At 34.7% G+C, this 26,149-nt stretch overlaps 3 protein-coding genes across 3 annotated transcripts; 2 read left to right on the forward strand and 1 right to left on the reverse strand.

Annotated features, from left to right (window-relative positions):
- The first annotated feature begins 1,219 nt into the window (after positions 1 to 1,219).
- LOC135845107 (T-complex protein 1 subunit epsilon-like) lies at positions 1,220 to 6,462 on the forward strand. Its single transcript, XM_065363572.1, has 11 exons — positions 1,220 to 1,450; positions 1,519 to 1,744; positions 1,820 to 2,015; positions 2,094 to 2,286; positions 2,364 to 2,516; positions 4,678 to 4,797; positions 4,880 to 5,072; positions 5,105 to 5,232; positions 5,311 to 5,491; positions 5,580 to 5,702; positions 6,294 to 6,462. The coding sequence occupies exons 1-11, from the start codon at positions 1,316 to 1,318 to the stop codon at positions 6,368 to 6,370; spliced, it is 1,725 nt and encodes a 574-aa protein (XP_065219644.1). The 5' UTR covers positions 1,220 to 1,315; the 3' UTR covers positions 6,371 to 6,462.
- Positions 6,267 to 13,479, forward strand: eIF2D (eukaryotic translation initiation factor 2D). The gene is made up of 6 exons (XM_065363568.1): positions 6,267 to 6,462; positions 6,543 to 7,676; positions 7,763 to 7,852; positions 7,933 to 8,149; positions 8,233 to 8,404; positions 13,201 to 13,479. The coding sequence occupies exons 1-6, from the start codon at positions 6,407 to 6,409 to the stop codon at positions 13,260 to 13,262; spliced, it is 1,731 nt and encodes a 576-aa protein (XP_065219640.1). The 5' UTR covers positions 6,267 to 6,406; the 3' UTR covers positions 13,263 to 13,479.
- Positions 13,480 to 13,709: 230 nt separating this feature from the next.
- LOC135845101 (serine proteinase stubble-like) lies at positions 13,710 to 20,151 on the reverse strand. The gene is made up of 9 exons (XM_065363567.1): positions 19,984 to 20,151; positions 19,428 to 19,899; positions 16,354 to 16,564; positions 15,976 to 16,154; positions 15,039 to 15,866; positions 14,834 to 14,961; positions 14,512 to 14,759; positions 14,293 to 14,435; positions 13,710 to 14,217 (listed from the first exon to the last, which is right to left on the reverse strand). The coding sequence occupies exons 2-9, from the start codon at positions 19,884 to 19,886 to the stop codon at positions 13,945 to 13,947; spliced, it is 2,469 nt and encodes an 822-aa protein (XP_065219639.1). The 5' UTR covers positions 19,887 to 19,899; positions 19,984 to 20,151; the 3' UTR covers positions 13,710 to 13,944.
- Between the last annotated feature and the right edge of the window lie 5,998 nt (positions 20,152 to 26,149).

The raw sequence follows: 26,149 nt of genomic DNA on the forward strand, positions 1-26,149 counted from the left end.
CAAGCTCAAAAGCTCAAAAAAACCTCAAAAACCACGTTTTCAAGTATAGGTCTTTTGAAAATATTTTCTTTGCAAATGTTTTGCAATAATGACGAAAAAATATTACAAGATATGTATTTTTATTTCTGAAACTGAGGAAATATTTTGGAACGTACTTAGTGATGCCAATATTTTATATTTCAAAGAATCAAGAAAAATTGCCAAAAGTCACCAAATTTTTGGCGATGTACAATAAATGGCAATAACGATTAAAAATGTGTAATTACATAGAATGGATTCAGAATCTCAAATAATTTCATTTGGGACAGAGGGGCCAACAATTTTTGAAAAAAATCTCGTTGCCAGAATCATGTCTTCTTCATATATTTTGAGTGAATCCGTAATCTTTTATTCGAAGATCGTTGAAACATGATTTTTAAATTTCTTCTCGAAAAAATCGTTTTTTTGTGAGCAAGAGATGTGGAGAGGGGAAAATTTTTTGGCTCCAACATTTTTTCAAAGGTACATAACAATGTTTCATCAAAATTTCAAAGCATTTCACATATTTTATCCCCCTCCCCTCCCGAATACTTTTTAGCCATCTTGATGTAAGCAAAAATACTTCTGCGCGCGTAGTTTTGTAAAACACGTAGAACAATTTTAGTTCTCTTCAATTTCCGCCATTTGTGCATAATTTTTGAGAAAAACGTAAAAAACGTGGTTTTTTGAGCTTTTGAGAGTTTGACCCGCCAATCCAAATGGCCTGGCGATGATTTCTATAGAAGGTAGACCTAAAAGATACATACTTATTTGACGAAAAAATCGTTTTGGTATATTTTTTCGTTCCGGGGATATGGCGATTTAAAGTTTTCTTTTGTTCTCCCTCCTCCCCCTCTCCCCCTTCGATGAAAAATTCTGAAAAAATTCAGGGAGGTACCCCAGGTATTCTCGAACTACATCCGTTCACAGAAAAGATAAGCTGCATTTGAAATTCAGACGAACCACCACGGAGTAGACGCGATTTTTTCAGCGGTTTTTTCCGCGGTTTACTCACTTCACAGGTAATTTGGCGGATTATTAATCCGCTAAGCGGGTTTTTGGACGGATTAGCCAGTTCGCTATAAAAGTCGCTTTCAAGTAAATCGTCTAATCCCTTAAAGGCGGTTTTTATAGCGGATTGGCGGTTTTTTTTGGCGGATTTATTCGCGGAATCGCGGAATTTCACCCAACAGGGGGTGAACTTGGAACTTGAACTGCAAATTTGTGCAAATTGGACGATAAATTTAACGTTGAAAGAGTAATCTTGAATAATCACAATAATTATCTATTGTTGAAAATGAATCGCAACATGAGACCCGATAGAAAAGAAAAATACGCCAGTCATATGACATTTGACGAATACGGTCGGCCATTCATCATTCTACGAGAACAATCCGAAAAAGAGCAAATCAGCGGCGTCGATGTAATCAAGGTAAGAGTTCCATTCTTCAAATAACTACAATATGATGCTTATTCTATAACACTTTTGATCGTGTTTAGGGTCATATATTAGCAGCCAAAGCTGTAACATCGATCATGAAGTCATCGCTGGGGCCTAAAAGTTTAGATAAAGCTATGCTATCCCCTGATGGAGATTTAACCGTTACTAACGACGGCGTCACAATTTTACAACAAATGGATGTAGATCACGCTATCGCCAAATTACTAGTCGAGTTATCAGAATGCCAAGATAACGGTGTAGGAGATGGTACCACCGGAGTTGTTGGTAGGTAAAATTCAATACTTGAACGAGTAAAAGGAAATCACCTGAAATATACTAATCGTTGCGGTACCTACTTAGTTTTAGCAGGTGCTTTATTAGAAGAAGTGGATAAATTGATCGAAAAAGGAATCCATCCGATTAGAATCGCCGACGGGTTCGAATTAGCTGCACAGTTTTGTATGAAACATCTAGACTCGATTAGCGAACAGATTTCGGTGGAAAATAATAACGATTTTTTGAAACGAATCGCCATGACGTCTTTAAGATCGAAAATGTACCTCAATTTTACAAGCATCACTACATCCCTCGTGAACGTTTAACAGAATAATAAGATACCTATTATGTTTCATAGAGTTAGCAAATGTACCGAGAAGTTCGCTGAAATGGCCGTCGAAGCTGTATTGAAAGTTGCTGATATTGAGAACAATTTTGTAGATTTGGAACGTATCAAAATGGAAGGTAAAACTGGCGGTTCGTTGGAAGATACGATTTTGGTGAATGGTGTTGTTCTAGATCAACAATTCTCTCACTCTCATATGGAGAAGGTTCGTTCAGTTTGAAGTAAATTGAAACAGAATTTCTGTTGTTTGATTAGTGATTACTCATTTGTTTAACTTGATAGGAATTAACGAAAGCTGCTATCGCTATCGTAGGTTGTGGATTAGAAATGCCGAAACCGAATCAAGTAAAAGCTTACTTAGAGATGGCATCTATCGATACGTTCAAAGAAGTTAAAGAATACGAACAAGAAATTTACAATCTAATGGTCAACAAAGTGAGTGTGATTCGTGCCTATTTAAATTTTAAACTTCCATATTAGTCCGGCATATGACAATATGAGTAATTGCACCCCCCCCCCCGCCGATCCTCCGAGACAACATTTTTCATAAAGGGGACATCCTAAGGAACATTTTAAAGCAAACTTGCCAAAACAAAGTTGGCCTTACTTACAAAATGGCGGCCATTTTGATTGACGGGTCAGCCGAAATCGCAGATTTTGCGTTTCAACGTAGGACTTGCACGAAATTTTTCAAACTTTACAAAGGTAGATCGAAAGATCATGCAAAAATAAAAAATGTATCACCTGTCAAAATTTCAAGAGCTAAAGTGCGTTTTTCGATTTTTGGTGAATTTTTGAAAATCGAATTTTGGCCAAAAATGTGGGAAAAAATCAAAATTTTACCAAATTGACCCAGAAAGCTGAAATTTGGGATATACTCTATTTTCGGCATGCCAAATCGATTGGAACCAGTTTCAATTCGTTTTGAGCGGTTCTGGAGCCTCCAGCAGATTTTTGAAACTCGAAATTCCCACAAAATTCCATCAAATTGGAGTTGTTAATCTGAAAATTATTCTAAAAACTAATTTCAATACGCTAAGAAGTACTGCAGGTGAATTTTAAGTCGTTTTGGAGCCTCCGGCGTTTTTTTGAAAATTCCTGAAGCCTCCAGCAGATCTTCGAAACTTTAAATTTTCACAAAATTTCATGAAATGAAGATGGAAAGCTGAAATTTACTCTAAATTCCAATTTTAACACCCTCTGATAACGACTTCAGGTGGGTTCAAGTCATTTTAAAGCCTCCAGCGACTTTTTTGAAAATTACTAAAGTCTCCAGCAGATTTTTGAAACTTTTAAATTTTCACAAAATTTCATCAAATAGATATGGAAAGCTGAAATTTACTCTACACTCCAATTTTAACACCCTCTGAAGACGACTTCAGGTGGGTTCAAGTCATTTTAGAGCCTCCAGCGACTTTTTTGAAAATTACTGGAGCCTCCAGTAGATTTTTGAAACTTGAAATTTCCCCAACATTAATTTATCAAATGGAGTTGGCAAGCTGAAATTTACTTCGCAGACTACATGGGGGTTTCAAATGGTTTTGAAGCTTCCAGCTACTTTTAGGAAATTTTCAATTTTCCAAAAAAACGTCGTACGACCTTTCAAAAAGTCGCTGGAGGCTCCAAAACGACTTGAAAATCCACCAACAGTCAACTTCGTAGCGTACCTATATTGAAACTAGTTTGCTGAAAGAATTTCGACTCTCCATCTCAGTTTGATGAAATTTTGGGGAAATTTCAAATTTCAAAAATCTACTGGAGGCTTCAGTAATTTTCAAAAAAGTCGCTGGAGCCCCTAAAATGACTTGAACCCACCAGAAGTCATCTTCAGAGAGTGTCAAAATTGGAATGTAGAGTAAATTTCAGCTTTCCATCTTCATTTCATGAAATTTTGTGAAAATTTCAAGTTTCGAAAATCTGCTGGAGGCTTCAGGAATTTTCAAAAAAAACGCTGGAGGCTCCAAAACGACTTGAAATTCACCTGCAGTACTTCTTAGCGTATTGAAATTAGTTTTTAGAATAATTTTCAGCTTAACAACTCCAATTTGATGAAATTTTGTGGAAATTTCGAGTTTCAAAAATCTGCTGGAGGCTCCAGAACTGCTCAAAACGGATTAAAACCGGTTCCAATCGATTCGGCATGTCGAAAATAGGGTATATCCCAAATTTCAGCTTTCTTGGTCAATTTGGTAAAATTTTGATTTTTTACCTCATTTTTGGCCTAAGTTCGATTTTCAAAAATTCACCAAAAATCGAAAAACGCACTTTAGCACTTGAAATTTTGACAGGTGATACATTTTTGCATGATCTTTCGATCTACCTTTGTAAAGTTTGAAAAAGTTCGCGCAAGTCCTATGTTGAAACGCAAAATCTGCGATTTCGGCTGACCTGTCAATCAAAATGGCCGCCATTTTGTGAGTAAGGCCAACTTTCTTTTTGGCAAGTTTGCTTTAAAATGTTCCTTAGGATGTCCCTTTTAAGAAAAATGTTGTCCCGGAGGATCGGCGGGGGGGGGGGGGTGCAATTACTCCTATTGTCATAATTATGCCGGACTATATTACAAATGTTTTTACCAACATATTTTTATTCTCTGTAGCTTGTCGAAGTTGGAGCAAATTGTGTAGTGTGTCAAGCTGGAATCGAAGATACCGCAAATTATTTATTATTACGTACGAACACGATAGGTTTGCGATATGTCTCCGAACGTGAAATCGAAGTAAGACTGAATTCGTAACTTGATCCTATTTTGAATTCAATACCTACTGAATTAAGTAAATACATTTTTATTATTCTCGTAGCTCATGCGAAGTGCCACTGGTGCCAAAGTTGTAGCACGTTTTGAAGATCTAACGTACGAAAAACTAGGATTCGCTGGATCAGTTCGAGAACTATCGATAGGTACCGATAATAATCGATTGGTTCTTTTCGAAGATTGCCTCAACTCTTCTGTAGTAACGATATTGATTCGGGGAGGCAATAGCTTAGTAAGTCGTTGATGGTAAATTTATTTCAGATCATCGAAGAAGCAAAAAGAAGTTTCCACGATGCTCTATGTATGATAAAGAACCTCATTCTCGAAAATAAAATCGTATACGGTGGTGGTTCTTGCGAATTGTCGTGTGCTATTGCGGTCTCTAAAGAAGCTGATAAAGTATGCAAATTGATACGTGATCTCATCAAAGCCATAAGTATAATAGCGTAATATAACATTGTAATACTTTTCTCACAGATTTCAACTCTGGAGCAATATTCATTTCGAGCTTTCGCCGATGCCTTGGAAAGTATACCTATAACGTTAGCCGAAAATTGCGGTTATTCTCCTATTCATTTGGTTACAGAAACGAAATCCAGGCAAATTTTAGAAGAAAATCCTTTCCTAGGAATAGATTGTATGCAAGAAGGAACCAGCGGTAGGATGCAAAATACCTATCACGAATTTCTTTCGCCTTTTCAGTTTACTTACTCATCTACAAAAACAAAACTACGTTAATTTTTCAGATATGAAGAAGCAACAAGTAATCGAAACTCTGCGCAGTAAAAAACAGCAAATACTTTTGGCGATGCAAGTTGTCAAGCAAATTTTAAAAATTGACGAAGTTAGAGCTACGGATAAAAATTACGGTAAACATGCTCCCGGACAGTTTTACTAAGCCGAAGGATTAATACGTGAATTTCGTGTTAGTTATTGGTAATTTTGTTGTCTAAATTCTGTTGTTAGGAGATGAAATATTCGTTTATGTAACTTTATTGTTCGTGTTCTGATAATTCATTCTTATAATAAAAATTAATTGGTTTATGGTGTTCAGAGTTCCGGTGAAGGTTCGATCGTTGTAAAGTTCAAAACTCTTCTCAGAATATTGATTTTTCAATTTTTCATTTTTGATATTTTTTCGTCTACGATTTTCGTATTATTTTGAATCTGCTTAGTTTAGTCAAACTCAAATGTTAACTCAGCTCTGATAATATAAAAAAAATACAATATTCGGGAATATTGCAGGATAAGGATTTTAAAGATGAAGGAAATCTTCATTTCAGCTATCAAAATTCAAAATTTCAGAAAGAAAACTTTTTATTTGAAAAAAATTTCGTATTAGGTAATTCAGGTAATTCTAGAGGTAATTTCATGTTTTTCTTCTGCCGAAACGGAATCTTCATGGGCTTCTATCCAGTTTATACATACAGATCATTATTTTACACCGTTATTGATTACAGAAATCGTCGTGATAAAAATTCGAGCTCAACACTCTGTAATATTGCTCGAATTGTGCAATAATATCCTCACTTTATAGTTTAATTAGAACACTTGCACCAAATACATCGTCAACATGTTCAAGAAACCCTTCAAAGTGAAATCCAACACTCAAATGAAAGGATCCGACAAGTAATTCAAAGTTCATTTTGCTTTCTAAATATATACCATACCGTATATCGTTTTATTTTCATTGTTCTTCTCCTCTACAGAAAAAAATTGAAGTTGGAACTAACGAAGAATTTCCCAAAACTAACGGCGGATGATTTAAAAGACATACTACCTCAGAAAGATGACCTAAGTTTGATCAAAATCTTGACATACAACGGCGAATCAGCTTACTTCTATTGTATCGAAAAACTGCCCATATTTTTCTCCAAAGGCACTAAGCTATATCCTACGTTGTATTTGCTATGGAGGTATCCGAACTTACTTCCATTTTTCACCACAGCTTCCGAAGTACTGCCAGTATTGCAAGGCGGTGCTGATTTCATGGCAGCTGGAGTGATCTCTCAAAACCCCAGGAATCGGTTTGGTAAAGTGAACAAAAACGACTCCGTTTACGTGAATTGCACGGACAATAAAGCCGCCGTAGCGATGGGAGAATGCGCTCTATCCAGCCAAGATATGTATATGTCGGCTGGTCGAGGAAAATGTGTCATTGTGTTACATGTTCTCGACGACGAGCTATGTAAATTCGGTACCGTAGTTCCTCTTCCTCAGCAAGGTCCCGTTTTGGGTAAAAATACCGAACACGAAGAGAAAGCTAAACCTACTAACGATGAAAATAAACCACCCTCGTATGCGAATACGTTGAAAGCTAAAGATACAGAGCCTCGGCCTAAACCTCAGCCTCAAATTGTCGAATCCGAACCCGAAGAAATTGAACCAAACGATGATAATGGTGAACTGGAACACGAAGAAGTACAGAGTAACGAGTTAGAATCGCCCGATGATATTTTAATGTATTGTTTCCTGAAAGCGTTGAATACTTCGATGAAAAGCATCAAGTTACCGTTATTAATTAGTAATTTTTATAAGTTACACATGATACCGGCTTGTCCAGAAGGTAAAACTATCGATATAAAGAAAACCTCGTTCAAGAAAATGTCCAAATTTATACAACAAATGAGCGTCGATAATTTAATCAAAATCGAAGAACCTAGTCCAGGTGTACAAAGTATTACTCAGATTAATTACTCTCATCATTTGATATCTGGTTTCGTCGATCATCATAATAGCGATTCTGGTACTAGCGAGAATACGAAAGCTTCCCAGCCTCAAGTTTGCGAAACTTATACCGTTACCGCTGCTGTGCTTCCGATATTCTCCGAATTTTTATGCAAGTTCGTATATTTTGTAATTTTCATCATGACGAATATTTTTTTTAATTTTTTAGTATCGTTTTAATTGATTTTTTTCCCCTGTATAGGAAAGGAGAATCTATGACTGTATCTCAAGCTCGTAAATACACCGCCGAATATATTCGTAAACATCAACTACCTCTTCCTAATGATAATTCGTGAGTATTACGACGTTGAATTTGATAATCCAAGAGTTAAAATACAATATTAACTGTAATGTAATATGTGAAATTTACAGCACCGTTCGATTAGATCCTGTATTAAAAACTTTGATAGCTCAAGGAAACACTTCAGAGGTACCAGAGACTGCTAAATGGGAAGAGATAATGAACAGAGTATTGTACAAAATGAGCAGATCGTTTAAAATAACCACCGATGGCAATTCTGGATTCAGTCAAAAAGGGAAATTACCCATGATTGATATCAGAATAGCGAATAAGGCTGGTGGTAAAAAAGTACGTATTGCGAATGTTTAAACGACTTCGTACGTTACCGAAGGATCTTTATCGTTATTTTTTATAATTTTTATTTTTTTCAGGTAACGTTAATAAATAACTTAGAAGCTTATGGAATAAATATGGAAGAATTTTCGCGAGAATGTCAAAGAGGTGTCGCCGCTAGCGCTACTATCAATCAAGTTAATGGTTTGAAAACGCCACAGCTTCAAATACAAGGCAATCAGATTAATTTCATCGAAAAAATATTGACAGGTATATTCAGTATTACATTGTCTGTTGCAATTGAAATTGGTAGTTTGGCACTGATACAGGGGTGCTCAAAAGTCAGTTTACGCCATCAAAAATCACATATAATTCAAGAACTAAGCCTCCTAAAGAAAAACTAATTGCATTAATCTGATAGGAAATTTTATCCTCTACAATTTTCTCTGCAGTCATTTTTCTCTAGGATGCGCCGTTCGCCGGGAAAATCAACTTTTATGTCAAAAAACGTGAACTAAAAAAAAAAATGAAAAAACTGGGGGAAAAAATTTAAAATTAATTCAGCAGTTAATTTCAGCTATTTTTAACATGTGATTCCCATAATTTGATGAAATATAAATGATCTTTTCAAAAAAAAAAAGTCAATTTTTTTTTACAGAAACGTCAGACCCTTGTAGTCCGGCATATTATGACAATAGGAGTAATTGCACCCCCACCCGGGCCGATCCTCCAGGACAACTTTTTTCTTAAAGGGGACATCCTAAGGAACATTTTAAAGCAAACTTGCCAAAAAGAAAGTTGGCCTTACTCACAAAATGGCGGCCATTTTGATTGACAGGTCAGCCGAAATCGCAGATTTTGCGTTTTAACATAGGACTTGCGCGAACTTTTTCAAACTTTTCAAAGGTAGATCGAAAGATCATGCAAAAATTTATCACCTGTCAAAATTTCAAGTGCTAAAGTGCGTTTTTCGATTTTTGGTGAATTTTTGAAAATCGAACTCAGGCCAAAAATGAGGGAAAAAATCAAAATTTTACCAAATTGACCAAGAAAGCTGAAATTTAGATGCCAAATCGATTGGAAACGGTTTCAACCCGTTTTGAGCAGTTCTGGAGCCTCCAGCAGATTTTTGAAACTCGAAATTCCCACAAAATTCCATCAAATTGGAGTTGTAAAGCTAAAATTTATTCTAAAAACTAATTTCAATACGCTACGAAGTACTGCAGGTGAATTTCAAGTCGTTTTGGAGCCTCCAGCGACTTTTTGAAAATTCCTGAAGCCTCCAGCAGATTTTTGAAACTTTAAATTTTCACAAAATTTCATCAAATGGAGATGGAAAGCTGAAATTTACACTACACTCCAATTTTAACACCCTCTGAAGACGACTTCAGGTGGGTTCAAGTAACTTTAGGGCCTCCCGCGACTTTTTTGAAAATTACTGGAGCCTCCAGTAGATTTTTGAAACTTTAAATTTCCCCAAAATTTCATCAAACTAAGATGGAGAGTCGAAATCCATCATGCAAACTAATTTCAATGCGCTACGAAGTTGACTGCTGGTAAATTTCAAGTCTTTTTGGAGCCTCCAGCAACTTTTTGAAAAGTTATATGACGTTTTTTTGTAAAATGGGAATTTCCTAAAAGTAGCTGGAAGCTTCAAATCCATTTGAAACCAAAATGTAGTCTGCGAAGTAAATTTCAGCTTGCCAACTCTATTTGATAAATTAATGTTGGGGAAATTTCAAGTTTCAAAAATCTACTCGAGGCTCCAGTAATTTTCAAAAAAGTCACTGGAGGCCCTAAAATGACTTGAACCCACCTGAAGTCGTCTTCAGAGGGTGTTAAAATTGGAGTGTAGAGTAAATTTCAGCTTTCCATCTCCATTGATGAAATTTTGTGAAAATTTAAAGTTTCAAAAATCTGCTGGAGGCTCCAGTAATTTTCAAAAAAAGTCGCTGGAGGCCCTGAAATTATTTGAACCCACCTGAGACCGTCTTCAGAAGGGTGTTAAAATTGGAGTGTAGAGTAAGTTTCAGCTTTCCATCTTCATTTGATGAAATTTTGTGAAAATTTAAAGTTTCAAAAATCTGCTGGAGGCTTCAGGAATTTTCAAAAAGTCGCTGAAGGCTCCAAAACGACTTGAAATTCACCTGCAGTACTTCGTAGCGTATTGAAATTAGTTTTTAGAATAAATTTTAGCTTTACTACTCCAATTTGATGGAATTTTGTGGGAATTTCGAGTTTCAAAAATCTGCTGGAGGCTCCAGAACTGCTCAAAACGGGTTGAAACCGTTTCCAATCGATTTGGCATCTCGATAATAGGGTATACGCCAAATTTCAGCTTTCTTGGTCAATTTGGTAAAATTTTGATTTTTTCCCTCATTTTTGGCCTAAGTTCGATTTTCAAAAATTCACCAAAAATCGAAAAACGCACTTTAGCACTTGAAATTTTGACAGGTGATAAATTTTTGCATGATCTTTCGATCTACCTTTGTAAAGTTTGAAAAAGTTCGCGCAAGTCCTATGTTAAAACGCAAAATCTGCGATTTCGGCTGACCTGTCAATCAAAATGGCCACCATTTTGTGAGTAAGGCCAACTTTTTTTTTGGCAAGTTTGCTTTAAAATGTTCCTTAGGATGTCCCCTTTAAGAAAAAAGTTGTCCCGGATGGATCCGCTGGGTGGGGGGGGGCACGCAATTACTCCTATTGTCATATGCCGGACTTTGGGGGGGGGGGGAGGGGTGCTACTAAAATCAAATTTTGTAAAAATGAAAAAAAAAAAATCGAGTGACATGTCGAAATGTAGATTTTTTGCGTCGAGAAGCACGAATCTAAGGTCCTTTTTCCCCTCAAACCCTTTGGGGAGATGCTACCAGAATCAAATTTTGTAAAAATGAAAAAAATCTAGTGATTGTGATATGTCAAAATATAGGTTTCATGGGTCGAGAAACACGAATCTGAGGTCCTTTTTTCCCTCAGACCCTTCGGGGACCGTTGGGGAGGTGCTACCGTTCTTGAGATATCTTGTCTCAAACGAGACTACATTTTAATTTTTAACTAAATTAACGCGAATTAATTGTAAGTGAATAAGGCATAAGTTCTTTTATTCAACTCGCTTCAAAATATTGTGATTGCGTAAAAATGTGTGTTTGAGTGTGTAGAATTTGGGTGTGGTTAGTTACTTTGCGACTAGGCGCGATTTTTCTAGTTATGATATAAAATAATAACCGACGATATCGGGTCGAATGATTGAAAAACTGACAAATAAAACCCCACAACCAAAAAAACCTGGATTTTGATACACTAGTCGAATTTTTGTGATTTTTTCAAAATTGAATTTAAGTAGCACCTCCCCGGATAGGGGCTGAGTAAAAAAAGGGACTTCAGATTCGTGTTTCTCGATCCAAAAAACCTACATTTTGACATATCACTCGATTTTTTTTTTCATTTTTACAAAATTTGATTTTGGTAGCACCTCCTCAAAGGGTTTGAGGGAAAAAAGAACCCCAGATTTGTGTTTCTCGATCCAAAAAACCTACATTTTGACATATCACTCGATTTTTTTTTTCGTTTTTACAAAATTTGATTTTGGTAGCACCTCCCCAAAGGGTTTGAGGGAAAAAAAGACCTCAGATTCGTGTTTCTCAACCTAAAAAACCTACATTTTGACATGTCACTTGATTTTTTTCATTTTTACAAAATTTAATTTTGGTAGCACCCCCCTCCCCAGGGGTCCGGCGTTTTTGTAAAAAAAAAGTTGACGTGTTTTTTTTGAAAAGATCATTTATATTTCATCTAATTATGGGAATCATGTTAAAAATAGCTGAACTTAACTGCTGAATTAATTTTAATTTTTTTCCCCAATTTTTTTCATTTTTTTTTTTTTTTTTAAATTCACGTTTGTGGACATGAAAGTTGATTTTCTCGGCGAACGGTGCATCTTGGAGAAAAATGACACTGACGAAAATTGTAGAGGATTAAATTTCCTATCAGATCAATGTCATTAGTTTTTCTTTAGGAGGCTTACAAGGGAACCTCTTGAGGTGTCCGCCTCCGATTTGAACGGGACCGCGATTTTTGGAAAGAGCATAGTCTAAAACCCCCGAAACCAAATTTTCAGCTGCCCAAGTTCATTTTTCGATTTTTGGTGAATTTTTGAAAATCCAAAATTGACTATTTTGGTGATTTATGCTTTTTAAAAAAAAAAAATACGTACTTGACCAGTAAAAATGTTCAAAATAAGTCCTAAAACTGATAATAACCCCTCAAATCCAAATTTCGCTATTTCCAGCCATTCTGGAGCCTCCATCGCGATTTTTCAATTTCTCCAGAATTTTGAATTTGCTCCAGAAGGTGTGAATATGAAGTTGCGCAGCTGAAAATCGAGTTGTGTGTTATACTCGATCTGTTTAACGAGTTTATCCACATTTGAGTCGATTCTGGAGTGGACACCTCAAGAGTGGCTTTTTGACCAGATTTTTTCATAATGAAAATATCCAAAAATTAAAGGGAGGCCCAAGAAAGGCTGGAAATGGCAAAATTAGCTCTCGTGTGGTTAATTAATGACAAAATACTGCGATTCGCGCAAATTTCAAAAATTTTCTCACAAACGAGGAATTTTTGGTTTTTGGATATTTTTATTTTGAAAAAAAAACTGGTCCAAAAACCACTCTTGAGGTGTCCCCTCCAGAATCGGCTCAAATGTATATAAATTCGTTAAACAGGTCGAGTATAACACACAACTCGATTTTTAGCTGCCCAACTTCATATTCACGCTTTTTGGAGCAAATTGAAAACTCTGGAGAATTGTGATTTTTGATGGCGTAAACTGACTTTTGGGCACCCCTGTATGTGTTTGGCCCTGTTTGGGTTAAGAATTCCTTCGAAAAAAGCTCGAAAACGTATTGAGAAATTATTGAATTGAATTTAGTAACGATTAGTAACTTTCATTCACCATGTTGTTGTTGCTTTTTTTTGAAAATGGTGGAGTCAGTCGTTTTTAGTCTGAAGCCCCCTTGAAGCCTGAAAAAATGCTCTTACGATGTTATTTAGTCGTTTTTTGATTTCAGGTAAATATAATATTCCGAAGAAATACATTAATGGTTTACAATTCGCTCCGAAGAAGAAATGATGATCCGAATCGAGTACCTATTGGTTTATCGAGAACTCGAGGTGTGGTGAATATTGAATACAAAAATGCTGCAAAGATCTTGATCATGTATCTCTAATCTATTACGTATCGTCGCTTTTATGAATCGTTATTGTGTTATTTTGAATATTTTTTTGATGTGTCGAATTTTGATAAAAAACGAATTATAAACGAATGAATCATTTTTATGATTTCTAAATCAACTTGTTTATTATTTTCGGAGTATTACTCATATCCATTATCATTTTAAAAAAACCTATTCAATTTGCTGATTGAAATTTGATTTTGTAAAATTTATCGTTGTGATTAATTTTGTTCGCGAAATATTTTTTATTTGCATAGTTTGAGAACTTCGACTAAAATTCCAAGCTTCGTAGTCTATTTTCACTCACCATAATAATTGTTTATCAAATGAAAAAACATAAAATATTTCTTTTTTAAAAAATTCATTATAATATGGCACTCATTTTACATAGAAAAAAAAACATGAGAGAAAAGACGTGCATACCTTCGAGCGTGAAAAAGTAAGCAAAAAATAAATAAGACAACATCGTACAACTTCAGATCAGTTTAGATATCGACTAAATTCCTTAATAATAAATTATAAATGCTTCTCATAGAAACTATCAAAAAGTTCAGTTATCGAAATATCGATTCGTATCGTTTATCTTCCATATCCCAAAGCGAATCCAGGCTTTTCTTGGATATTAACTCCTTCCAAAGTTTCACCTTTGAACTTCTCTTTGCTCAAGAGTTGTTCGATGGCGAGTAATTTCTCCAAAGGAGCTACCAACGAGTTCTCAATCCATAGAACGTCGTTGTTCGAGAAAATAGCTGATTTTTTGTATTCTTGGCATCCGAGATCCCAGCTTTTAATACCGTATAGTTCGAATACTCCATCACCTCTGTTACAAGCTAGAGGTTCTCCAGATTTAACCTAGAATATTATCGTAGTTTAAATTTCTTAATTTTATCAAACGATAGAGTAATAATATATTCAGATTATGCTTACTTGGCATAATTCCGATTCACTAGGAGTTGAAGCACAAGTAAACGTATCTTGAAGAATGAAGTATTTGCCTAGATAAGTATTTCTTAATTTGATTTCGCAGTCTTTGTAAGGGAATGTTTGAACTTTGAGTTTTTGAACTGTTCCTGTAATTTTTATCATAGTACTTGAGTTAGCTCATCGATATTTAATTTAAATTTTATTTTCATGATGTAAGCTCACCTGGATTGAAGGTATCAGACTGGGTTGAAATGAAACATTCTTTGTTATAACTCTGTGTTTGAGTTTGAGGCGATGGTAGACAGATCTTTTGAGTATAAGTATCAAATTTGATCGGTTCTTTTAAAATAGCCAAAGCTAAATCTTTACTCAGAGACGTAGAATCGTACTGAGGATGTCGTACAACTGTTGCTACTTTGTAAACATTAGCAGCTGGTCCTACTTGAACGTAAAGTGATTCTGAATCGGTTCTAAAAATATATTTTAATTATTTAATAAGACCAAAATATTAATCAGAATTTAACGTAGTAGGAATAATACAAACTTTTCTAAACAATGAGCAGAAGATAACACAGCGTTCTCAGAGACAATGACACCTCCACAGCTTAAATCTTTGTTCTTTGTCGAGTAAATTACAGCGTGCCAGGGAGCTTCGCCATATTCAGTGCCATCCTAAAAAATTACCACATAAATAATTACTCTTCTCTGTTTGAAATCTCGAACTAATTTAATTAATCAGCGAAACTTACCTTAGCTCGAACTCCACATTGAGAGTAATCTTGCGAAACGACGATCGGTGTAACGGTGGATTTTTCAAAAACTCTATCAGAAGCGAATACCAAAGGAGGGTTCAAAGGTTGTCTCGTCAGAGTAATACTAGGAGCCGGATAATAAGATGCTCCAATCGGTTGAGGAGGTTGAGGAGGAACGTACGAAGCTACCTGAGGTTGAGCAACTGATCCGTACGAAGGAATAGTCTGAGGAGGTGCGGGTGGCACATAAGGAGCAACTGGTGGTTTATAAGTAGATTGAGTCGGTGGTATGTAGCTGACTGGAGGTTGAGTAGGTGGCACGTAGCTGGGAACTGGTTGAGGAGGTTGAGTCGGTGGGTTATAACTGGGTACTGGTTGAGGAGGAATATAACTAGGAACTGGTGGTGGAGGGGGTGGATAGGTAGGTTGAGTCGGAGGCAGATAGGATTGTGTAGGTACTGAAGGCTGTGCCGGAGGAATGTATACTTGAGACGAAGGCGGTGGGATGTATGTGTTTGGTACTTGGTATTGATACGTGCCCGATGAACCGCTACCGGAGTATGATGGAGATGGTCTGGGAGCTTCGGTCGAGTAAGGGATGTTGGCTGGGAAGGCGCCGGGTTTCGTTTGGTATCCGCCGATTGGTTTTTTAATCGTGTAGTGTGTTTGGGGTGCTTCGGTGTGTTCGTGTGAGTGATCGTGGCCGTGGCCGTGATCGTGATCACCGCCATGATCGTGACCGCCGTCGTGATCGGGCCACGGATCTTTGTAGTTAGGGTCACGGCAGCATTTACCGATGATTCCGGTCGAGAGGTCGATACATTCCTGTTGGTTCAAAAAAGAGCAAAATTTTATAGATGAATCTGTATAAGTATAAAGAAGATGGACTGCTAACTTAATTTAATCAGTTTTATTAAATTCGAATCAATATTACCGAAAGTGGAACTCTGCTTTCCAATAGTTCTTTGGTTAATACAACTGGCAAGTCTGACATGACACCTTCAACAGTACAGTAATTATCTGGAACGCATTTTAGGGCAGCAGCACATCCTGGATAAGGAGTAGTGTTTTGGGGTCCGGTATAAGGAGCTGGGCTGGGAGCTGCTGTAGGAGCTAAAAAAAATTCATACGTTCATAAAAAAAAAAAACAAAATACAAATAATTAGCTATTGCATTATTTGAAAATAGGCAAATAATTAGGTACCTTGGTACCTACCTATTCAAAATACATAGATAATAAAAATTATACTTTCAAAATAATTAAGCTAAATAATTGTAGAATTAATTACAAAGATATAAAACATTAATCTACCTATGGAAGATCCATATTCTGGCCTGTTATATCCAGTCGAACCGATTGAAACAGCTGGTTGTTGTGAGTATGAGGGGGCAGGGGCAGCAACCGAAGATACTTGAGAGTATGATGGAATCACTGCAACTGTTTGCGACTGGGCATAACAATCGTTACTTCCGCATCTCGAAGTAACTTTGCAGCAGATTTCACTGCTCGCAGTGCAGAATTTCTAACGAAACAAAACAAAAAGTATAAATACAAACATAAAAATTTAATTTGAGAAAAAAATACTTGGACAAAATTAATTTAAAATAAAATTTATGAGGAAATTTGTAATTTTTTGTAACTTAGATAACCTAAGCTAAAAGTAAAAATTCTCCAACTCGACGAAATGAAAAAAAATCAAGTGCGTGGCTTTCCAATTAGGTACATATTACTATAAAAAAGTTGCAGAATGAGCTCTTCTATGGATGAAGACATCACATCTGCTTGAAATGAAACTGATGCCAAATTTTTATTTCTTATCAAAAATCTGATTGCATAATGAAATTCCTAAAATTAATTCATGAAAAATATGAAATAATGCTGCACAAGAATGTTAATTTTTTGGCACTTCACTTTGGCTTTAAATTTTCTGCAACTCAAATCCACATTAATACGGGTAGGCATATCGAATATTTTGTACTTGTAAAAAAGTGATGATAATGAGGGTCCTGGTTCGCTTTGTTTTACACTTCTATAGATAAGTACTGATGAAAATATCAAAAATTTGAATTCTATTCACATAACGGTGAGAACAGGGGAAATTAAAAAAAACAATGAATAACAAACCATACCATTTGTAGGGAAATTATTTTTTAAAAATGAGAAAAAGACGATACCAATTCACATAGGTACGCATGAAATAGAATGATTTGAAAAATATTTCAAAAATTTAGTTGGTAAAGTTGACTTCTAGTTTTTTGGTAGATAAATTTTTGATTTTTTTCAGCTTTTTCACGATTTTTTTTTTTTTTTTTTTAGAGAAAAATTTAACTTGTGTGAATAATTACTTTATTTCACTCCCCCCTCCCCGCCATTTAAGCTTATCGAGCACTCTCCCAACGGCTTCAAGTGATCACCGCAAAATTCCAGCAGTTCCAGTTCAAAAGTAAATTACTAATCAATTAGTAAATTTCAGAAAAAATGAAAAAAAAAAAAAAAAAAAAAAAATGAAAATCTGCATATTACGAGCAGTTTTGTTGTTACAATATCGTCTGAAGTGCTTAAATAACCACCCATTTGATTTTTTCCATTTTTTCTGGAATTAGGTGAGGTAATAAATTGCTCAAAAATTAACGTTTGAATATTGACTCTCCATGGAACAATGTTACAAGGTGTTGAAGTTCATTTTTGCTCCTTCTAGATCGATTCTAAAATTGGTGGATCGGGGGGGGGGGTGAGGAGGAGGAGGAGGAGGAGGAGGAGGAGGGGAATTTAGTAATTATTCACAATATTAAGTAGATCATTTTGTTTGAAATTAAAATATACCCATTTTATGAACAATTTAAAAAATCACCATAAAATTATTGTTCTTTTTTAAATTTTTTAAATTTTTTAAAATTTACTAAAAATTCAAAAACGAATTCAAGTGTCTGAAATTTAGATTGCGGAGATTTTCGGATATCTTCTTTCGATATAGCTTGGTTTCATTCAAATCGGAGACTGGAGACAAAAAGTGTCAATTCAAATTTTTTTTTTTTTTTTTTTTTAATTAAAACTTGCATTTAAAGTCAGACATCTTAAATTTTCTAGAATTCTTATTTCAAATTTCAGCAAGGCTTACAAATTACAAATTTTCTCCAAGATAATAATATCTAATAGGTAATTAAAAAAAAAAAAAAAAAAAAACAGATCCAAGCACTAATTATTTTAAATTAATTTTGAGAATCAATTTTCAAGAGTTTCTTTTTCAAATTTCAACAAAGCCGACCTGACAAATGTTCTCAAAATACAAATTTAAAAAATAAATAATAAAAAACAGATCCAAGCATCTTTTATTTTGAAATTTAAATTAATTTTAGGAAATTAAAATTCTTAAGTGTCCATGAAATTGCACTTTTATTACTATTTTTTTGCGTTTTCTTGGATTTCATTCTAATTAGTGCTTATAAAATTTCCAATAGGTATTTTGGTATTAAAAAAATATATTATTACCTACCAAGTAAGTAAGTAAGTACGAGTACCTACTTGAATACCCCACCCACACCTAAAGTTAGTATCTACTTAATTCAAGTGTTTTTGAAAAATTCGTTTCAGTAACATATTTTCCTGACTCGTTCATTGTAACAAAATAACAAAATATTAGAAAAAAAAGTTTTTAGTTTAGGTGGTAAGTAGGTATACATTTTGATTCATCTTTTTGCCTGCCCGACCCATTCAAGCCTAAATTGTTCTTGGGTAGACGTCCAAACAAGATTGCACGGTTTGCACCTCAACTTTTACTCTGACAATGAGTTGACTTTACACGAGCCCTTATCATCCTTTGTCGATAAAAGCACAAGCCACATAGCATATCTATAGATTCAAAACAATGTTTAAAAATTATTTACTGGTATAAACACAGATTTTTTTCAGCTGAGGTAAAATGAAGACGAAAGCTCATCTAGAATTTTTTCGAAGTGAGGACAAAATAAGATTTTTGGGTACGAGAAAGTCGAAATTCGATATAAGGTATTTTGCTAAAAATCCTTCGTATCACAAATAATTTTATGAAAATGAAAATATGCTTGAAAAAGCGTATTTAAAAAAAATTTATTTCAATAAAATTTACTTAAATCTTTAGCATGATCTACTCTCAAAAATTAACCAAAATTTGGGCAATAAATTTAGTTCGTGAAATTTTATGTAAGTATTTAAGAATAAAGAGTAGGAAAGAGTGAAGATGTCTCAATTTCAACGAATAGATACCTACCTAGTTATACGTATAGTTTTGTTTCTCAAATCGTGATGAGTTTGGTGCACAAGTTACACAATTTCAACTTTGAAAACCATAATTTTAAATATTGCTATCATCAAAATCAAACTTGCAATGTTCTCAAATAGGTACTTACACTTTGGCTACTGATCAGGTTCAATTGACTCTTATCAATTACTCCATTCTGGCAAAGGTATTGTGGAGCGCAAACGTATCCATCTTCAACACAAGGAACCTTTGCAACACAGTTGTATCCACCGCACGAACTCTCCTTTGCGGCAGCATTCAGGAACGGATTAGATTCGTATTTGACCTCTGTTATTTCATTTTTAACCGGTACAATAACGTTATCATCGGTTAAAGCGACAAAAGGCGATTTCTTATTCAACCACCAATATCCGCCTTCGGCCGGATTCGGATTCTGCGGCTGAGCTACGGGTTTAATGTAACCGTAATCAGCTGCTGCGAAATTCAGAACACTGTTTTCCGATGCCGAGGGTTGAGTTGGTACTGGATTACCGTTGGATATTGGACCATATCCGTGGCATTTTAAGACTAAACACGACAATACGGTAACCAACACAAATCGAGACATCTCGATGGCGGGTCTAAAAAAAAAATTCACAAAATTAATCAACACTCGAATCGAATATTTTTACACTTAACGAGACGTCAAAATAAAATCATCTTACCCGGTAACGTACGCGGTGTTCTGGATTACGAGTACACTGCTCGCACGAGACGAGCTTTATAAACTGACTCGATAATTTTACAATAATTAAAAAGCTGCGAGCCTTATTTGGGGACAACTATTGTAGTAGGTAAATAAAGTACCCCATCCGCATAATCTCGCCGCAGCCAAGGCTTTGTGGGCGGACTTGTTCTCGAGCGTCAGCAAGACCAAGACCAAGTTTACGGTAACATCGCGAACATCAACAATCAAACTCCGCGATTCGTCCGAGTCCCAGACCGCGAAGACGTACTCCTGAACCGGAGCTAAAGTACAAGGTGACAAGTAAGTTCTGAGTCTGACTGGTTGGAAATTGGAATGGAATTGTTCTGCGAATCGAGGATGATGGTGAGGTGACTGGACCAATGTTTAACGTATTCAAAAAAAAAAAAAAAAATGATCCAAACAATTTTACCTTTTTTTTCACGTGGTGGCAAAAAATTACAAAACTTTGAAAAAGTCATGATTGTGTAAAAATTTTTAAAAATTCAGACACTTCTCAATAAGCAATAAAAATCACCTACAATGAAGAGGAATTATGGCTTGAAAAAGTCGGAGTTACTTTCTGGAGTGATTAATCATCATCAAAAAACCAACAAATAAGTATGTACATAGATGAAAATTTTAGAAAAATGTCAAAAAGTGTCTAAAATTGGCAGTATTTTTTTTAAACAAAATATTTTTTTCAATTTGAACAAATCATTCTATCAGAAAAAAGTTGGGATTTGAAAATTTGCAATTTTTAGAAAACAGGCAGATCAGTGAGATTTTGACAATTTCCTCCCAAATTTACTTGTTCTTTAAATTACTGAAATTAAAATATGCAATACTTGAATAAATATTTTTGAGGGGATCTCAAGTGAAAAGAGGAGCACTTTTTGAACTCACATGGAATCGCAGACGCTGGTCAATGATTACTTAGACTTTTTCACGTATAGAAAGACTCAAAATCTCAATATAATTACATTACTCAACTCTCACTTATTCGCAAGGAAATTTGAGTCTCAAAAGCCTTGGATTATAATTGAAAAATCAGATAATTAAAGAAAGGAAATCAAGCTCTCTCTTCCAAGACATTTTTGGGATACATACTTACTTGAATTTTTTCAATTTGAAAATTAAAAAAAGTAACGAAACAACCGACAAAAATTCTATCTGAAAATTTTAGTTAAAACTACCAAAAATAAACACATTTTTTCGCGATTGCAATTTTGAAAAAAAGAAAGTTGAAAAAATATGACAAAAAAAATCGATAGAGAACATCAAAATACGCCACAAGCCAAAATTTAAGGTTCTGATGAAATTGAAAGAGTCAAAAATGAGAGAAAATCAAAATTTTACAAAATTGACCTAGAATAGTCAAATTTGTTTTTTATCCTGTTTTTAATCTCTTGGGTCGATTGGTGATGGTTTTAAACCGTTCTAAAGCTTCCAAAGATTTTTTCTCTTCTTTTTATTTTTCAAAAAAATTGTTGGAAAAAATTTTGGTTTTGAACCTTTACAAAATGATTTTGAAAATGGGATTACCTGAATCGATCAAATGGGTAACAAAATATAGTACTTACCTAATTCGATTTTATAGGGACTGAATTTCATTTTCACCCCATTTACAGCATTTTTTTGAAAACTAAATTCTATAAGTAATTTTTGATGAAATTGTCTCTGATTGACCCTTGACAATAATAATAATTTTGAGTGATTCATCTATCTTACAAAGTCAATGGGTTTTAAAAAAAAATTTGAATGAAATTTTCGGAGCACTGAGACATTTTATTTTAATGCTGTAGTTTTTGACTCCCAAAAAAGGCGCGAGTAGGTATCAAACAAATGCAATAAAAAATTTTTCATCGAGAATTTTTGATCCATAAGTCAGAATATTTTCAATTAATTCACCTCAATAAAAAATTTTTCATCGAGAATTTTTGATCCATAAGTCAGAATATTTCCAATTAATTCACCTCTGATCGTCCAAGTAATGTTGGCTCCTCTGTACAGAGCTTATCGTTTAAAAATGAAAAAAAAAAAAAAAAAAAAAAAATAGCTAGGTGATCAAGAAAATGAAACAGGCACTCGAAAAAATGTTTATCTACTGTTTAGGATGAAAATTTTCAATTTTTGTGTCAGAATTTTTCTAAAATACTTCCTTACTTACTCGTAATATGGATTACTTTTTATGAAAAAAAATCTGGTTTCCCAAATAATTTTCGTCACCTGTATAATGAGTCATATCCTTCAGAGCCGATGCGGAAAAGCTATATTGACATTTTTGAGAGGGGGAGGGGGTGTCGACTGATAACAGAAAAATTTGACAATTGGTGTGGAGTTTTTTTGCTTTTTAAAATTTTAGAATATGAGTGGGTAGGTAATTTTTTTTTTTTAGGAAATTAATTTTGAAAAAGAAAAGAGAACATGCTCGAGCGAAATGAGGGTGAAAACTTTAAAAAATTCGTATTTTGAGAAGCGTAAAAACGATGTTTTGTGCGAACGAGAAGTTTATTTTTTGGCTTTTTAAATTTTAGAATTTGAATGAATAATGATGTTTTTTTGAAAGAAGTTGATTTTGAAAAAGAAAACAGGACAGGCCCCAGCGAGGGCGAAAACTCTTGAAAATTTGTATTTCGAGAGACATATTTTTTGGCTTTAAAACATGTTTTTTTTCGCTTGGGCAACATCTTTTGAAAATTTGTGTTTCAAGAAGTTAAAATACCTAGGTACTGTTTTTTTTTTCATCACAAGGGCCCAGGGCAAACTGCCCCTTTTGCTGCCGTCTCGACTGCTCTGATCCTCCCCTCATCTCTTGAACAATGTTATCTCTCCTATAAGGACCTGCCATGTCTCAACAATTTAAAAAAAATCAAAAAATTGAATACTTATCTACTTATGTAGCGGATTTTTTTTTTAAATTCTTGGTGAATGTGTAGTTTTTTTAAAAAAAGGTAATTACATAGATAAGTAACCTACCTATTTAAAGAAATTTCTGACACGGAAATTGAATTTTCTCTGATTTTTTTTTCATTTTATCCTCTGTTTGTTTTGTCAATTTTATAGGGATCGAGCCTTCCATAAGGGAACCAACATTACTTGGTCGAGATTAACAGGAAATTTTTCGAACAATTTCATCAAATGGTTCTTTACTGATTTATGTTTTGGGTTTTTCGTTTTTTTTTTCAAGGAAGAAGGACTGATGTGTAGGCAATCCAACATTGCTTGGAAAACAAGAGAGGGTTTATTTTGAAAAAGGAGGTTATTTGGTAAAGTTTTAACACAGAAATCAACATTTTTTGGTCAAAATTTATTTTTACATTTTTGATTTTTTTTTCAACTTTGTGAAGCTCCAAAATAACATGTTAAATTTTTCTAAGCATGGATTTCCATAATTTGAAGAGACACAGTGCCCCAAAATCTGAATTTTTGGTCAATATTAAAATTTAAAAAAATAAAAATACCTAAGTACATGTGGAGATCTCGGATTGAATCAGCTGATAATGATTTTGATATTTTGGGAACCCCTGGAAAACTAGAAACCTGTGATTTGCGCCAAACGTAACGTTTTGAGGTATATATTTAATTATCCAAATGAAAAAGTTTGATTAAGCTCCCTGCATATTCGTAATTTTGAACCCTTATTTTAGAGCCTCCCACTTTAGGCACCCCTACAAAAGGCGTTTATGCACATTTTTTCAAATAAATTGAAGAATTTATTTTTGAAACACAGTAGCAAGTGCTCGATAGTTTTTCATATGATTTTTCCTGTACCATTCAAAATTGAGCTGTTTTGGGTCAAATTCTGAGATTTAACTCTTCGAAAAGACGTGAAATAACGTTTTCACGATTTCAACGAAGTCAAAATGTCAGAATTTGACCCCAAAATAGCTCAATTTTGAAAGTTACAGGAAAAATCAAATGAAAAATGATCGAGTACTTGCTAGTGTGTTTCAAATGTAAATTCTTCAAATTATTTGAAAAAATATGCATAAACGCCTTTTTTTAGGGGTGCCTAAACTGGGGGGGGGGGCTCTAAAATAAGGGTTCAAAATTACGAATATGCAGGAAGCTTAATTAAACTTTTTCATTTGGATAATTAAATATATACCTCAAAACGTTACGTTTGGCGCAAATCACAGGTTTCTACTAGTTTTCCAGGGGTTCCCAAAATATCAAAATTACAAAAAATAGGAAAATTGAATTTTTGAGTACCAGCGCAAAATTTTATTGAGCTCAAAATTTGGTAAGATGGACGTCTTTCAGATACTAATTAACTGTAAAAAGCTTTTTAGAGGGACTCAAAGGGGTAGGTCCAAAATTGTGGTTCCAAAATTTTCAAAAAATCAAAACCTCCCAAATAGAAAAATCATCTCGCATGACGTTTATCAGGTTCAAACAGATATATTACGCTAAAAAAGTTTTTGAAAATAATACTCAGTGGTTCCTAAAATTATCTCTTTATTCGCAACTTTGGGAACCCCTGGAGCCCAAAAAGTGGTCATTTTGGGTCAACTAACCACGGATTCGTATTTGGTATATTTATTACAACATTTTAAGAGTGGTCGAGTCGATAACTGTGCGGGCCCAAAAAATGGCCTTATCGATACTCCTCCTTTGTTTAAAAAATTACATTTGAGGTATCGCAGATTCAAGGTTGATTTACTACTGAAAGAAATGAATTTTCGTGTTGAAGCTAAATTTCGAAAATAATGGAGAAAATTAAGTCAACTGAAAAAGGTGAAATAAAATCAATTTGGTATTCAGAGGCTCAGAGCAAGAAAGAGTTGGGTACCTATCTGAAATTTTAAATATTTGGAAATTTTGAAATACTTATGGTAGTTAATTCCAAACCCCAACTTTTGTTTACCATTTAGTATGTATTTGGACTCGTCTATGAAACGCTGAGATGTAAAGAGTAATTCCGAATTCCTCAAAGCACAATATTCTTCGTTATAGAAAGGTACAAAAAATGTCTTCGAACAGTTGTCAATATTTTAGGAACTGATTTCAAAAGTGCATTATAGGTACCCATATATTTAAACAAATAACATTTTCCATTTTTGAGCACCCTGTTGACAAAGATCAAATCAAATACTTAAAAGAAAATTTTGAAAACGTTCGCTTCGCAAAGGATTCACATACCCTACCAATAAAAATACGTAGGTCTAGGTACCTCGTGATCATTTTCCCGCCAGAAACATAAAAATCATTTCCACCAATCCCACCTTTCTAATCACACTGTACAGCATCTCATGCTGTTAGATAATAGGCAATTAGCTGCAAGACTTGGCCCTAGCAAACGGGCAACCAGCAACGCGAATTTATGTACGAAATGCGTCATCAATATAGTTTTGATTTTGAATACAATACTTGTACGTCCTATCTGGGCATAAACCGGTATCGTGAGAATTGGCGCGATGCGGCGCGTCGCCCAAAGGCCATATTACACAGTATGAGTCGTTCTTGAACTCTACCTCAATCATTTTTCAGCGTATAGGTTAGGTTAAGGTAGAGGCCAAACCATCAAACTGAGCCATTCCATCTTCTCCAAAATGACCACACATTAATATAGGCACATACCTATACTTCTTAATGAGCTAAATTAATTACCAACCCCAACATTTCCTCACACATCTATTTCTATACCTAGGTACCTCTCCCATCTCAAACTCGCCAGTTCCGGTATTACTTATTTACAGCTACGAGATAGATGGAAAAATCACCTACATGTGTACTTGACCCGGCAACTATTTTCGTGCACTATGTTTGAAAATTTCTTGGAATCGAACCAAGAGTTCCCGATCAAATTACTAATTTGTGCTGGAAATTCCTCTTTCATCGATTACATCTCGAACAAGCTATCCCAGTGGGTGAAATAATACACACAGTAGATGATAAAAAAAAAAAAAACAGCAGCAATGTATCCATACTCAAGGTAATCAGCTACGTCATCGCGGGCTCCGTTCGTATTAACATCCGAAAATTCTATTCCTATGTACCTACTACTCGAGCATCTTCTTATATGCAGATTTGCAATATCTAAATTTCATCTCATCTTTGTACTATAATGATTAATGGTATTATTTTTAATTACTGGAAAAAAAATTCACCAATTCGTGATCATACAGTACATCCTTTAATCG

Source organism: Planococcus citri, chromosome 4, assembly GCF_950023065.1.
Source record: "Planococcus citri chromosome 4, ihPlaCitr1.1, whole genome shotgun sequence".
Lineage (NCBI taxonomy): Eukaryota > Metazoa > Arthropoda > Insecta > Hemiptera > Pseudococcidae > Planococcus > Planococcus citri.

Bases quoted from the DNA above. Each gene is read 5' to 3' on its own strand.
- eIF2D (XM_065363568.1), top strand. From the start codon at position 6,407: ATGTTCAAGAAACCCTTCAAAGTGAAATCCAACACTCAAATGAAAGGA. The intron at 6,463-6,542 runs GTAATTCAAAGT...TCTCCTCTACAG, and splicing joins CAAATGAAAGGATCCGACAA to AAAAAAATTGAAGTTGGAAC. The intron at 7,853-7,932 runs GTGAGTATTACG...TGAAATTTACAG, and splicing joins CCTCTTCCTAATGATAATTC to CACCGTTCGATTAGATCCTG.
- LOC135845101 (XM_065363567.1), bottom strand. From the start codon at position 19,886: ATGTCTCGATTTGTGTTGGTTACCGTATTGTCGTGTTTAGTCTTAAAA. The intron at 16,155-16,353 runs GTAGATTAATGT...AATTTTTTTTAG, and splicing joins AGAATATGGATCTTCCATAG to CTCCTACAGCAGCTCCCAGC. The intron at 14,436-14,511 runs GTGAGCTTACAT...TAAAAATTACAG, and splicing joins GTCTGATACCTTCAATCCAG to GAACAGTTCAAAAACTCAAA.
- LOC135845107 (XM_065363572.1), top strand. From the start codon at position 1,316: ATGAATCGCAACATGAGACCCGATAGAAAAGAAAAATACGCCAGTCAT. The intron at 1,451-1,518 runs GTAAGAGTTCCA...GATCGTGTTTAG, and splicing joins GCGGCGTCGATGTAATCAAG to GGTCATATATTAGCAGCCAA. The intron at 2,287-2,363 runs GTTCGTTCAGTT...TTAACTTGATAG, and splicing joins CTCACTCTCATATGGAGAAG to GAATTAACGAAAGCTGCTAT.